The 14,946-nt window shown below is 33.9% G+C and overlaps 1 protein-coding gene across 1 annotated transcript; it reads right to left on the bottom strand.

Moving 5' to 3' along the window:
• Window positions 1-5,368: 5,368 nt before the first annotated feature.
• On the bottom strand, window positions 5,369-12,452 carry LOC105779432 (soluble starch synthase 1, chloroplastic/amyloplastic). Its single transcript, XM_012603182.2, has 15 exons — window positions 11,752-12,452; window positions 9,323-9,678; window positions 9,063-9,140; window positions 8,859-8,983; window positions 8,606-8,687; window positions 8,287-8,460; window positions 7,921-8,002; window positions 7,499-7,590; window positions 7,356-7,418; window positions 7,183-7,272; window positions 6,574-6,698; window positions 6,382-6,490; window positions 6,241-6,296; window positions 5,872-5,911; window positions 5,369-5,751 (listed from the first exon to the last, which is right to left on the bottom strand). Exons 1-15 carry the CDS (start codon window positions 12,062-12,064, stop codon window positions 5,593-5,595), a joined length of 1,944 nt encoding a protein of 647 aa, XP_012458636.1. The 5' UTR covers window positions 12,065-12,452; the 3' UTR covers window positions 5,369-5,592.
• Window positions 12,453-14,946: the final 2,494 nt, after the last annotated feature.

The following is a 14,946-nucleotide window of genomic DNA, read 5'->3' as shown; positions in this document are numbered from 1 at the left end:
GTTCCATTTATCCAAGAGATCCAACCACAATTAGGACAATTAACCAAAAAATGGTAGTAGCCACGACTTTCAAAAACCTTGCGCCTAAATTCGTTGCTATGATTTCTGCCTTAACTTCTTGAATTCCAAAGTTCTCAAGGCAGCTTTGAATTCCAAAATTATGTAGCTTCATATATTGTTGCTGCCCACTTTGGAGAAAAATACAACAGCATACTTTGAAGTTGAGGGAGAGCGTTAATAAGATCCTTGAGATCAAAGTTGGGTTGTCAAACACTCGTAATCAGCATGTAACTCCATATATGGTGGTTACTATCAAATGATCCATATTACCAAAGCTGAAACTCATGAATTGTGTCCAAAAATAATTTCCGGGCAAGGCTTCATTGTCAAGAACCAAATGACCCTCACCAAAAGATTGACAACAGTATTAGGGATTCCAAGGGCTTGAAAAATTGAGAAGTCAACATCGACCCACCAAAGTACTCCTACTTTAACTTCAACATAAATGAGGTTAACTTTTTTTCAGATTCAATTCTTCCTCCTAAAGAAAGACAACCTCGAAACGTTTGAAGGCAACCACCAATTTTACCTTCTCCATGGACAAAATCAAGTACAAGGTCAATCGACTTAGCAGCTTCAGGGTAATGGCCTGTAGCCCATTTGTTAGTAGCATTGTATTGTCCCAACAGGAAATTATCAAGACTAAATACATGAACATAAGAACCCGATCTAATACTATACTTAGTTCTAAATTCAAGACTGATTTGAGTAGCATGAGAAATGCACCTTCCTCCGGGGTCAAAATCTATAAGAATCACACGAGGAATGTACTTACCAACACAATCACTGTAATGCACATTGATAAACTTTGATTTATGATAGGATGGAGGAACTCTGTTATAACCTTCAGTAAACTCATATGGTACCCGCCTATCACTTCCCAGATCTTGTTTCAATCTGTTCTTGCATCTTCCTTTTAGGAGCTTTTCAGAATATGGAACCATTATTTCAGGCTCTTTAAGCTCCGTCAACTCGACCCTGGATTCTTTAAAATCTTTTGAAATTTTTTATTGTGCCATGGGCTCAAAATCTTCTGATGAAGTCTTCTCCTTCGTCATATGATTCTGATTTTCCTGATCAATTTGTAACTGATCGTCATATCAATATATCCATCAATTCAATTCCAAATTATGTTTAAAAACAAAACATCAATAAGCAACCAGTTTAATCATTTTCATTAAAGTGTTAGTTTAGAGGTTACCCATCCTTCCTTTGTGTGCAAAGAGCATCTAAATTTATTGTGCTTTTGCTCCTCGTTCCTCCAGCACACCTACAAGATACATTTACTTGGATTTTGGTATCCAAATTGCTTTCGTCCTTGAACATTAGTCACAAGGTCTCTTGTTTCTTTAGGAACATATACTTGCTTTATTTTATATTTAGTCCTTTCTTAATAGGAAAAGTATGCGTAGTATGACCATGTTCACACTTTTCCATATTCAAAAAAGAGATTTCCAAACGATTTCATTTTCCTTTTTTAAGCTCTCAAATTTCATTTTCAACTCAAAATTTTCTTTTTCAAAAAATTCAACTATCTTTTGGAAGTCTCAAAATTTATTTTCAGTTTTTCATTTTGACTTTTCAAATCAATTTTTGTTTTCAAAAGAAAATCATTTTCAATTTTGAATTTTTAGATCATTTTCTTGTATTTAGAATTCATGGTCTCAAATTCCAATACTAACTCATTGAAAACATTTGTAGCTCATCAAAAGAATATGAATTTAAATCATACGAACTAAAAGATACCTCCTGCTCTTCAAGAGCCATAAAACACATCACATTTGGATTCGTGGGGAGACTTTCACTTGATTGCTCATCTTTGCTTTCCTCATTACTTGAGCTTTCCTTCTCACAAGGCCTCTTAGTCTCATTTTCTTCCTTCTTGTCTCCATAAATGTCCTTAAGTCTATCCCATATTTCTTTGGCACTTCCACACGAGGAAACTTTGTTGAAGATTTCTTCACTCATGTTGCACACATGTTAATGAAATAAACAGTAATGTAAAATATTTATTTAAATCACAAGATCGAACTAGAATAATATAGATATATATAATTTGAAAAATTAAATTGGAAATAAAAACTGGATTGAAATTTTTATACTCATAAGTAGGCAGAAAAAACAGACTGGTAGTTAAGGTTTGTTTTTACAGTTTCCTTAAGACAGATTCGATTGCTCCTTTGGTGCTAGAGAAACGTTGGTTGATTGTCTCCCAGGGTACAACAACGAGATGAGCACGGCAGTAGCACGATTGCAATGATCAACGAACTGCAACCTTGCTAAAGAAATATGCAGGAAAAGATTCTCGAAATTATTGCAGGAAAAATAGAGAAAAATTTCATGCGTCTCCTTCCTGCAAATGATTTCGGTTTTAAAAAATTTGACTAAAAATAAAATTACGTATGAGGCTAAAATATCTGCAGGCCTAGAAGGGTCAGATCAGCCCGAACATTTTGCGTTGCCCATGTCGTGCGAGTGCACCCCCAACACACCCTCCCTACGTGTGAGGGAGAGCATTAGTTTAATCATTAAATAACCACCAAGTTGGTTCATACATATAAACATATTCCACACTTATCTAACCAATGTAGGACTAAACTTTCCATTTTCCTCAACATATTTCACAAGTGGCTTACTTTGAGCATCAATTTCTTATTCAATACTCAACCATTTTGAGCATATGATATACCATTATAAATGTCTAATGGGGTAGAATATAAAACCATAATTTTAATAACCAAATCTCCACCTTTACTAATCAAGAATATGCCTAAAAGCTTCCAAAAATCTATTGTTTCCAACAACTCATAGCACAAAGGAGTGTGTACATAGCTTTGGAATTGGATTGAGCCTTGGTTATCATTTTCATCCCATCTTTCTTCCTCATTGGGTATCTCCAGTGGACCTTTTGAGATTATCCTCCAAGCACCATAATCAAATGTTTGGACAAAGATTTCATCCTCACTTTTCAATTGGAATGGTTTTCTTCGTGTAGGAGTGGAGGACGTATGATGGAATGGCCTTTTTGAAAAGTTGTTGGCTTTGACTCAAATTCCATCTAAACTCAATATTTTTCGCCTCAAATATTTTCTCTTGATGGTTAAACCTTTGATGAATAACAAGCTCTAATACCAATTGTTAGGCTTAAAAATACAATTGTTAGGCCTAAAAATACTAAGATAGGGTGAATTGGTATTTTAAAAATTTTTATAAACCTTTCTAAATGATAAGGAAAGGGAAGAATGGCTTGGACAATTCGATTTATAGTAATTAGACTCCAATTGCCTACCTCCACTACCTTGGTATACCTCAACCAAGACTTTCCAAATTTACTATGCTTGAATTACCTTTCAAGGAAAAGGTATAACATTTACAATCCCTATCTTTTTCACAAGACTAAGATAGAACTTTCCCCAAGTTTTTATGGCTTAACCAAAACCCTTTCTATTTTTTGTGGCTCAACTAAAATTCTCTACAAATTACTTAAGGTTTTAGGCTTCAAAAACCTTAAGTTAAGTAACCTTTTGTAGGTAGAAGAAAATATGTAAACAATAAAAGCCTCTCAAAGGTGTGTGTTTACAAGTGTTTAGCTCTCAAAGAATTGAAATGAGAATGATAAAATGATCTAACAATAAGCACCTAAGAGATATGTACAAGAGAAAATTAAGAAATAAAGAATTTGATTTTTTTTTCTCTTGATTTCTATGTTTTGATGTTCTTGTCAAGTGTCTTCAAGTGTTCTTGACTTGAATATATACCATCTAAATGATTTTTGGACGTTTGGAGCCATTGGAGGAATTTATTTCACACATTTAACAATATGTCTCGAGACATATAACCCTTGTCTCGAGATAGGAAGAACAAATATAACCATTGGAGCATGAGGTCTTGAGACACAATAGGCATGTTCGAGATAGTTGACCATATGTCTCAAGACAATTGCATATGATTATCTCAAGATAAGGCTCCTCTAAAGCATACCTTAGCTTTGATGTTGGTTAGTCTCAAGACAATATGGTTTTGTCTCGAGACAAAATTGAGAACCTTAAAAAATGTGGTTGAGAAACATTTTAAAAGACTTAAGGGCTCCCAAAAACTTTTGTAGAAAGTTTAAGTCAAGTAGAAACTTTGTTTTTGAGTTTGTAGTACTTGAAAATATATTTGAACAATATTAACCCATTAAAATCCAATGGTTATAAGATTTATTTAAAAAAGTTGACCACTACTCTTTTATTGAGTCGGTTTTGTTCCTTTTAATAAATAATTTATAATTTAAACATTTTATAACTTTTTATAATTTTTTATAAATTTTATGATATTTTAAATTTTAAATGGTTTAATTGATTTTTTTTAATTTGTTACTAACACTTTTTTTACTCTTTAGCCTTATTACTTTAAAAATTTCTAATTTATTTTCAATAAAAGAGTAAGGGCCAAATTGAATAAATGTGTAAAGGTTGAAAGCTAAATTTGTTATTATACCTTATATATGAACACCAAATTTTAACAGAGCAATTGTTTTACTCACTCATCTAATATACATGAGCTATATATGATACAGGATATTTTCTAATTATTTTACAGTGAAAAAGTCATATCAATTTATATAGAAAACCATGATAAACTAAATTAAATTAATTTTTTTCCATTTTTACTGATTGGTGTAAATCACCGTAAAAATAAAACTAGATTTGTTGTTATACAAAAGAGGGATTAAACCAAAATAAATTAAAATAAGATCACCCTACATTAAATAAATCATCATGTAGAGAATGAAGGACTTCATCCGATGGTTGCATGAACATAAATTTTCCCAAAGGTCTTGAGAAAGTCATTTTTGCCAAACCATTCGCTATCTTGCTAGCCTCTCTGAAAACATGTATTAAGCGAATAGTGCAGCTAGGCTGGATAAACTCCTTAATGCTATGATGATTATATTGTATTGTTTTAAAGAGGTTAAAAAAATTAAACTAAAAAAATCAGTTAAGTGGAAAATAAACAACTTTATGTGGTCTAAAAGTTATTTAGATTATATGGAAGTTAAAAGTAGTAAGTGTATCCATCCCAATAATCCAAGTATTAATTTACTCTTAGTAGGCTGATTAAACACGCGTCATTTACCATATGTAACAAAACCAAGCTTGAGTAAATTATAAATCAATTAATCTCAAATAATTCCTTAAACTAAGCTTTTTTATTTAGAAGGTCAAGTAAATTCTAATACCCGAATTTTTTAGAAAATAATCATACACGTAAAAATGGGCATATATCCAATCCAAAGTACATCAAAATATTTTAAAATTAAACATAACGACAAGGCAGTAATGTCTTTATTACTCCGTTTGTAAAAATTACAGTGGTACTTTTGTAATACCAACCATATAAAATTAAAATGAAAATAAGTGCATTTTGCAAACTAATTACTCTTATCAACAAAGAATAGCTAACGGGAGCTTATACCCAGAGGGGGAGGAAAAAACATAATAGTGCCTACTTGTATGTCCTTGCCCCTGTGAGAGAGATGTATAGAATTCACATAATGTACGGCGGATCAATAAAGGCCCACTCAAAAACCTGCTCGTATTGAATGGCAGCATTTTCCCAGGTGAAGTCCTTTTGCATGCATCTTCTCATCAATCCCTCCCACGTTGACTTGTGATCTCTGTACGTCCTTATTGCTGTTTTTAGCGCCTGCACTCGTGAAAATCGAATTATGTCAGTTTAGAAGGCCACATGAGAAAAAAAGAGAATTCGCAGACCCGCCATTGCTAAACTCGTATAAAGGTGCCAAATAAATAGCATTTAACTTACATTTAGCATACAGTCTTTTGTGAGCGGAGAAAAGGTCCACCTGTCAGCACAGTTCAAACCATTGTAAGAGAAAAACTACATGTAAGTGAAACACTTACTAAAGATATGTCGGATCTCCAACACTCGCCCCTAACTCCAAGTAATATCTTGGTTCTTTTGAGATCAATGCAGTTGCATTCTTTAGTGAAACATCGTAGATGATTTTACAGAATGTTTGAACCACAACTGAAATCTTAACTAGGGATTTGTTTATCTATTTTGATTAAACAACACTTGGATTACTACAAAATTTTCAACTCAGTAAAAGAATTTAGACGTTATACACCATGTACTAAGTTGACGAAAAATACAACGGTAAAGACTGCATACCCGGTGCCTTCACCTCTACCTTCTCCGGCGTACGGATTGAAATTCTCTACTGTGTCCTGAATGAGAGTAAGGCAGAGGCATGTAATGAAGGTTAATCTGATAAAAGCAAATGACACGAGATAGCTACTGTTTTTAACTCACTCTAAGTCCTCCTGTGGCATGAACTACAGGGACAGTTCCATATCTCATCGCATATAACTGATTTAGTCCACAGGGCTCGAATCTTGAAGGCATCAATAGTATGTCACAGCTGCTCAATCCAATACAACAACAACAAGATGTTTATTGGTATCTTTATTAACATGTTAAGAATAAATAGAAGTTTCTGATTACCCTGCAGTGATCCTATGAGAGATTGGAACACTAAATCCAACCCAACCACGAAATTTATCTCTGTAAGTATTCTCTGCTGATCTCATCCAGTCTTCGTAAAGTGGGTCCCCAGAGCCAAGCATTACCTAAAGAAATTTTGGAGTTTAGTTCTCCTGCAAGTTACAAAAAGAATAACTAGAAAAACAGCAGAAAAAGGTACAGAGAGGCCAAGAGGCAGCACCCTAGACGTAAATATTGTCAAAGAACATGTGCATATCAGTAATGCACCAAATTACCAAGGCCCGAGCAACTAACTAGGTTCATACTCCAAATTACCAAGTACATTTCAATTTCAACTTAACTAAATCACCAGATTCAATACAACTTGAGGAAGAATGATATTAGTATTGAGGACCAGCTTAAAATGCTTAAAAGAGTCATGGTCTTCTACAAGGGCAAATCTTCTTTTTATCTACTTCGACACTAGAAAATATGAAAAATACCCTTCAACCCAAAAAGGTCGCCATGATATTAACTAAAAGGAATATATCCTTGAATACACCATACAAATTAAGAGTAGTTCTGCTTTGCGCTTATTATGGTTGTTAAATAAATAGAAAAGTCACTTACAAATTGTAGATCATCTTCCATAAGTTCTGGAATTGCCCAGTGGATCAGGTCAATGCCTTTCTGGTAGTCCAGTCTCCCGATAAATCCAATCTGTAAATACGAGCTTAGTGAGACATGAAGGAAAGACTTGGTTTTTTCACTACCAAGTCTTCCAACACAAAGTAAATTCTTACCAAGGGACAACCAGGCTTAATTGGAAAACCAAGTTCCTGTTGGAGAGCAGTCTTGCATTGAACCTGAAGTTTACATTAGTTCAGGATAAGAATTCAGAAGAGCAACTTTTTTTGCTATGAACAGAAAACCAGAAATTAACCACCTTTCCAGATAGAGAAGCAGCAGAATAATGGAAAGCAATATGCTCATCTGAAGATGGATCCCATTCAGCAATATGAATGCCGTTTGTAATTCCTGATCATCATTGAATGTTCAGGAAGAGTCGGGTTAAAGAATATCTGTAATTCCTTCAGAGACTAAACATGATTGGAGAACACAAGTTCTGAATGCCCCACACATGATCAATGCATGTAATTTTCGATATAAGTGAAGCATATGGACAAAACTAAGACCTAGATAAGGGCCATACTAAAATGCAGATACCACTAAAAGTGGGATGTCACATTAAGTTGTGTATGAGAATTAACCTTCACAGCATTTGCATGTGCCTTGGCCTAAAAGCCTTTAGAGTTGTACCAAATGACATAAAGGCCGCATTTTATTTGAAAAGTAGAGAAAATGTACCAGTCAGAACACTCCTCCGACTGCTTAATAGCTGATTTAAACCATATCCACCTTCAACAGTTGTTATTTCCCATGCATAGCCCTGCAATTAACAAAATATAGTCAACTAAAGCCATCTTATGAAAATACTAAAACTGCAAGCTGTGGTTCAAACTTATTAAGTAGAGGATGGTTTTTACATTTTAGTTGCAACTAATTCCCATACAGGAAGCTCAGACATTCAGTGGCTCTTCAATCAGATTTACATGATATATGATCATAACCATCAAAATAAAATGTAACATTGTAGATTCAAAGAATTAACAACATTATATATCAAGAGAGATATAAATGTACCATAAACAGTAGAATATGTAAATAAATTACCTTACTAACGGTAAGTATTCGATCAGATGTCACAATGGCACCCTTTAGAATATTGACAGCCTCTCCTGTGTCAAGAGCATGTGTCCTTGCCCATGTAGGAAACACCCATTCCAATGCCCCATACCAGTTTGAAGGCAATCCCAAATTCTTAAAGGTTGCTGCAGGTTCCACTCCCTTTCATATAGAAAACAATATATCTAAAATTATTATTTCAGAAATGCATGCAATTTGATCTACAAAAGTTCAGTTTAACCACTTTTAGAGAGAATGAAAGAATCAAGAACAAAGCAAAAGGAATAACAATGTGGAAATTATCTACCTGATGAGCAAGGTTATGAATTACAAGGACGCTCCGAGCATCTTTATAAACACCAAATGGACGGTATTTGGCAGCCAAAAGCCTGAAAAATGTAACATGTAAGATCAGCGGTTCCAGAAAGACTGCAAACTTTAGGAATCGAGTGTAATATGAAGTATCAAACTAATTCATTGGTAAAACTTATGCTTTCTAATACTTGAAATAAGGTCTGAGTATAGCAAATAGATGCAACAATAAACAGGCAAAATCTTACACCGACACGAGACCAGCATGCCAATCATTGACAAGGAAGAGACACTTCTCTCCATAGGTATACCCTCCCAATGGAAGCACTAATGGAGCTTCACATGCTGCATGGCAAAGTAAAGTATACCGAAACTGTAGAAAAAATTGTCATTAGTGAATAGAGAAGTAATAAGCAATTTCATATTCAACCAAATACCGACCAAAACTTTACCTGATTATCACCAAAAGCACCATGACTATCGCCATATGGATTTCCAGGTCTATGGTAAGAAGGATGGTCCACAAATACCTTATAATGTAGGGAAACCAATTAACATGGTTAGAGTCTTCTCCCACCAACCAACTCGACAAATAGATGAATGGAAGTTATTAATAAAAAACTAATTTCCCTCATGGTTCGCTAATGAATAATCTCTTTAATAACACATTCATGAGAGGAGGTTTAGATTAGAAGCAGAGATTAATTCTTACCCAATCAACACCCTCCCGATACTCATGGAAGAATGCAATCTCTTGTTCCCCTCCAAAACATTGTAGTTTGATGCGTCGATTTGCATCAAAGACATGTGCAAAATTTTCATCTGCAGACGTACCATTCAGGTATCTTGGGGAGACAACCATGACTCTGTGTCCACGGCTAGCCAGCTCTATAGGCAAAGAACCACAAACATCTCCTAATCCACCCGTCTTTGAATAAGGCGCAGCTTCAGCAGTAACAAAGACAATATTGTAGGTTACTCTGGTTTCTATTTTTTCTTTTTTTATTTCCTCATCTTTGACTTTGGTAACAGTTGACACAACTTCAGCGTCAATGGCTTCATTGTCACCTATGATCCAAGTTAATAAACTGCAGTTAGCCACAGAAGGCCATTTACTCCTTATGAACAAAATACTGCTACAGATACCAGCTAGAGAAGATCAAACTAAAGTGGGCAAGGTGTAAGAGTCAAAGTAAACTCCGGAGCAACAACACAACAACAGTAATAAAAGATATAAATTTACACCTTAGATATTGTTTCAACATTATAAAAAGAAAATGAAAATGTGGAGGTTTAACAGACACGGGATAATCTAGAAAAGTGAAATAAAATTAGAAGAAAAACTTTGGCAATGACAAAATGGAAAATAGGACCATGCGTGTATTGTTTTAAGAGTTTCCAAATAGTCAAAAGTTTGCATATGACAGCCCCTGCAAGAATGAGTATTGCTGATGCAAAGATTGCCGGATCATGCTCGCAATGAGGTATTGTTAATAACCATAGATCCCAAATTCTACCAAATCCAAGTTTTCATATATGAATCTTGACCAACAAGAAGTTCAAGATTCATCAATAAGAACATCTTTCACTCAACTCTACTTTGATACACAATATTAATTAACTAAAGAAAATTTAATAACGAAAGAGTAATAAAAGCTATGAAACATGAACACTTCTATCAGGGAACATCCAAGTGTGGGACATGTATTATGCAACAAAATACATGTTAGACACATCAGGACATGTCAAAGAAAAAAGAAAAGGCAAATCAAACAAACAGTCGATGTATGATCAAAACACGGTTAGATACATTTAGACACACTTAGACACGCAGTTATTTATTTTATTTTTCAATATAGAATCAACAATGAACAATGCAGTTCTCAACTTCTCAAGATTTGATTTTTGTAATATTCAGGTTTCTAAACTTAAAAATATTTTCTACTTGCCTATTAATATTTAATTAAAAGTACCAATTTTACATTTATATTATACCATATAAAAGTAATTATTTATAGATGTCCTAATCTTATAGAAACTTTCATATTAGAGTGTCTACACCTATATGTCACTATGCTTCGGAAAGTTAAGAGTAATGTTCTGAATATGATATTTATATTAATAAATAATGAAATGATTCCACACAAAAAAAAGAAAAATAATTAAAATATGAAATGACAAAAAAATACATGAACCTAACATAGATACGTGAATGCACCAAAATATACATAAAATTTGTTACTAAGTAACACATAAAAACTTAAACCAGTTCATAACAATTTAAACACCAAAAAGTAATACGAATACAATGTGAACATACTTTTTTCCCTTAAAGTGAACCACTATGATAAGCTATACAAAATATGAGCTAAAGCTAGATACACTACAAACACGACATGAAAACATAAATTATCTTCTAAATTGAATTATTCTAATAAACCATGCGATAGACAAAATGACACGAACACAACATGCCTATACGAGCACGATAAAATATAGGAACACGAACATATACAATAATAATATGAACACAATACAAAATACACAGACGTGATGTAATCGGCATAAATTATTAACCTGTAAAACATAAATAGATAATATTTAAAATAAAAAAATAGGGAAATAAATTAGATGTTCCCATGGGGTAGCTTTTATAGATGGTTACAGATATAGACAAAGTAGTCAATTTTGTTCCATGGTCCATAGATAGACGGATTGAGAGGGACCATCTGAACCTAAAATGCACGCAAACAAGGAATAGTTTGCCTGATGAAAGTGAAATACACGATTGAGTATTTTAGTTAACACTTGACAACGTTGTACTTGATTGGCCCCATTCCACCCCATCCTGGGTCAGAGAGCATGTGACTGATTTTACTTGTTGCTTATTTCATTTGCCTTTCCTATTTCTGCTTCAAGATTCTTTTTTAATGTTAATATCAGGGAAAAAAAGATGGAGTATAATATGATAAAATATGGAAAGTTCTAAAGTATTCTAGTAATCATTAAATAATACAGAATAAGCAATATCTTCTTCCAAACAAAAGCAGTATCGTCAAATGATCATCGTAACATTATAATTGAGCATCATTTTAATCTTGAATAGTATAAAAAAGGAAAAAATCAGAGTAACAAAAATACCAGGAATCAAGTTTAAGCCAATAACAGAACCAGAATCATCTCTGTCGATGCCCAGCATAAGCCCAGGCTTTTCTGGGCTGGAAATAACATCAGAATTTTCTTCTCCTTCAATTGCACTAGAAATAGAACCTTCATTTCCAGATTTTTCAGATCTTATAGCCGTCAATTTCCTATTTTGAATATTTCTTTTCAACAAAGGACCGAAATCCAGTTGCCTAGTACGCCTAAAACTGCAACATTTACGAGACGATAATGCAATATTGGTAGATAATTTGCAAGACCATAGCATACGAGTTAGTTGAATAGACGCCATTGGAAAACAGGGAATTTTGAAAGAAACAGTGAAGGAATAAATAAATAGATGAGAAGAACACGAAAGGAATCGTGAAACAGGAAGGACCCGGAAAGAGCAAAGAGCGAAAGGAAAGGGAAATCCGGGAAAATAGAAACGACTGTGACTCTGGTAATAAATAAAATATCCAAAAAAAGGAGAACAAAAATCAAACTTCGTCCTTCCCTTTTTTATAGTGAAGAAGAAGCAGAAGAGTGAGAGATCCAGTAAAAGCGCGAAAGCCAAGAAAATTGGATGACCTGAGGAGATCCATATGGCAGAAGCGTTTTGCTAAAGTTAAAAGGACTTTCTCCATTGATGGAATAGAAATTCCCTACGTGTCAATCTAACAAGCTCTTTCACGTGAACTCTGCCTTGGAGCTTGGGACTACCGGTTTCATTTCATATATCAACCGAAATATGAGGTCAGATGGGTGGGCGGTTCTTTCCTTACCCCAAAACTCCCCTAACTTATCCCCACCTCCTAATTTGAATTAATATTTTTATCCAAAAATTAATCCTATATCTGGTTTCAATTAGATTCATCTCGAGGTTTTTGAGTTTTCCGAAAATGTATTTAAAGGGTCATTTATTAAATAATCAATCAAACTTTAATAATAATCAAATATTATTTTAAGATAGTGCTAGGATTTTATTTTCTGTCATCATCGAAAGTTAATTTATTGTGAGTGGCCTAGTTCATAGAAGGAAAGTACCTCTACGAATCAAGTTGTACATGGTGACGACCTATATGCCTTAAGCTAAGGTTAAGACTCCACCAAAGTGAAATGCTCACATCCCTTAGGTGGGTGATCGTGTGCTCTCCTATTGCAAATCAAGTCACTCACAACAAGGCGAGAGACAAAAGCATATTGTGAGTATATGCAGATCATAAAAGTTGTATTTAAAAAGAAATGTGTTTTGAAAAATTTACCTGTCTTGTCTTTAGGCTTGTACTGTACAACTATTAGTACAATTAAAACACATATTGTAGTAAACCAGAAGTTTACAAATCCAAATACATTTACTATTTGGCATGACCGGTTAGGCTATCCCGAATCATTAATGATGTGAAAAACAATTGAGAATTCATGTGGTCATTCATTGAAAAACTAGAAAATTCTTCAATTTAAGGAATTCTCATGTGGTGCTTGTTTTTAAAGAAAATTCATTACAAGAGCATCATCAGCTAAGTTGGTATAGAATCCCTTGCATTTTAGAATGTATTCAATGTGATATATACGGGCTCATTCATCCACCATGTGGATCATTTAAATATTTTATGATTTTGATAAATGCATGTAGGGGTGAGTATTCGATCGAGTTGAGTCGAATCAAGTCAAAAAATTTCGAGTCAAGTCAAGTCTAGTTAACGAATCCTATTGTTTATACTCAATGTTGCATTTACACGGACCGATTATTTAACTAGTAGACAAAGTACAAGATTATTTAACTACATAAGCAATATAATAGTTTTGCCTTTTCACTTAATGGATAAATATTTATCAAAATGACATAGTTTTACTTTTTAACTTAATAGTTTTGACTTTTATCTTTAGAAAAGGTAAATATTTATCAAAACAACATAGTTTTACCTTTTCTTATTTGGATTTTGCGGATAACTTGAATTGTGTAATACATATTCGAGTTAAACCAAAAATTTTTATTTTTTATTCGAGTTGGTCCGAATAACTCGATTAACTCGAATAATACGAACTATTTAATACAAAATTAAAATTTTTATCGAGTTTTTTGAATTAGATCAGATTTTGCTCACCCCTAGATGCATGTTTAAAAGGGTCACATGTATGTTTATTATCAACTCGTAACCTAGTGTTTGCGAGATCACTTGCGCAAGTAATTTAATTAAGGGCATAGTAAAACAACAAAAACAATGTACAGTAACTTTAATCTATACAAACAAATTAACCAATGATACCCCAAGAAGCACAAAGTGAAGCTTTAACAAGATAAGTTCTATTGATTGGTCTTCCTCCTAAGCAAGCCCGCACAATCTTTTTAATCTACACCAAGAAAACATTTTCAGTCAAGAAAGATGCACTAAAATACCTTTTGTTCCTCTGCCTCCATATCATATACAAATATGCACTCCAAGCAAGCTTGAGTATAACAACAAGCAAAGCCTTTCCTTTAAGTTACAATATCGCCTAAGCTAACTCTTGCTTCCAAGTTCCCACAGCCCTATGAATAGAGCAAAGGCGCAAAACTGACTACCACACCTTCCCTGAAAAACTGCACTAAAAGAAAGTGTGATGACATCTCTTTGCAACATCCATACAAAAAAAGTAATAAGTATCAACTGAAATTCCAAAAGCAAGCAAATGATCCCCGGTTGGAAGTCTATTAAGAATGACAATCCAAGCAATAAAAGAATGTTTGGGAATATGTAAAGATAACCATAGCAAACGTTGTCATTCTACCTTCATACCACGAGTTCTAATTGCCTCCCACAATCGAGAAGTACTCACTTTAGCATTAGCAAATTGTTGAGAAGTGACAGGAACCAAAGGCTTCAACTTAAGCATCATTTGTCAATTCCAACTACTCATTGAAGTAGGAGCCACATCTAGAAAACTTCTACCCTTTAATACATATTTGTTAACCCAAGCGATCCAAAGAGATCCCTCTCCTGCAAGCAAGGCACGGATAAGCTACAAAATAAAAGCTTGATTCCATTCTATAACATTTTTTAGTCCCAAACCCCCTTAAAATTAAGGTAAACAAATCGCCTTCCAACAAACACAAACCTTTCGACCCAAGCCAAACTTTCCTTTCCAAAAGAAGCTAAGACAATATTGATAAACCTTCTTAAGAAGACTCTTAGACATTAGAAATTGGCGACT

The sequence above is a fragment of the Gossypium raimondii genome, chromosome 4 (assembly GCF_025698545.1).
Source record: "Gossypium raimondii isolate GPD5lz chromosome 4, ASM2569854v1, whole genome shotgun sequence".
Classification (NCBI taxonomy): domain Eukaryota; kingdom Viridiplantae; phylum Streptophyta; class Magnoliopsida; order Malvales; family Malvaceae; genus Gossypium; species Gossypium raimondii.
This window is presented reverse-complemented; position numbering and strand designations above follow the sequence as displayed.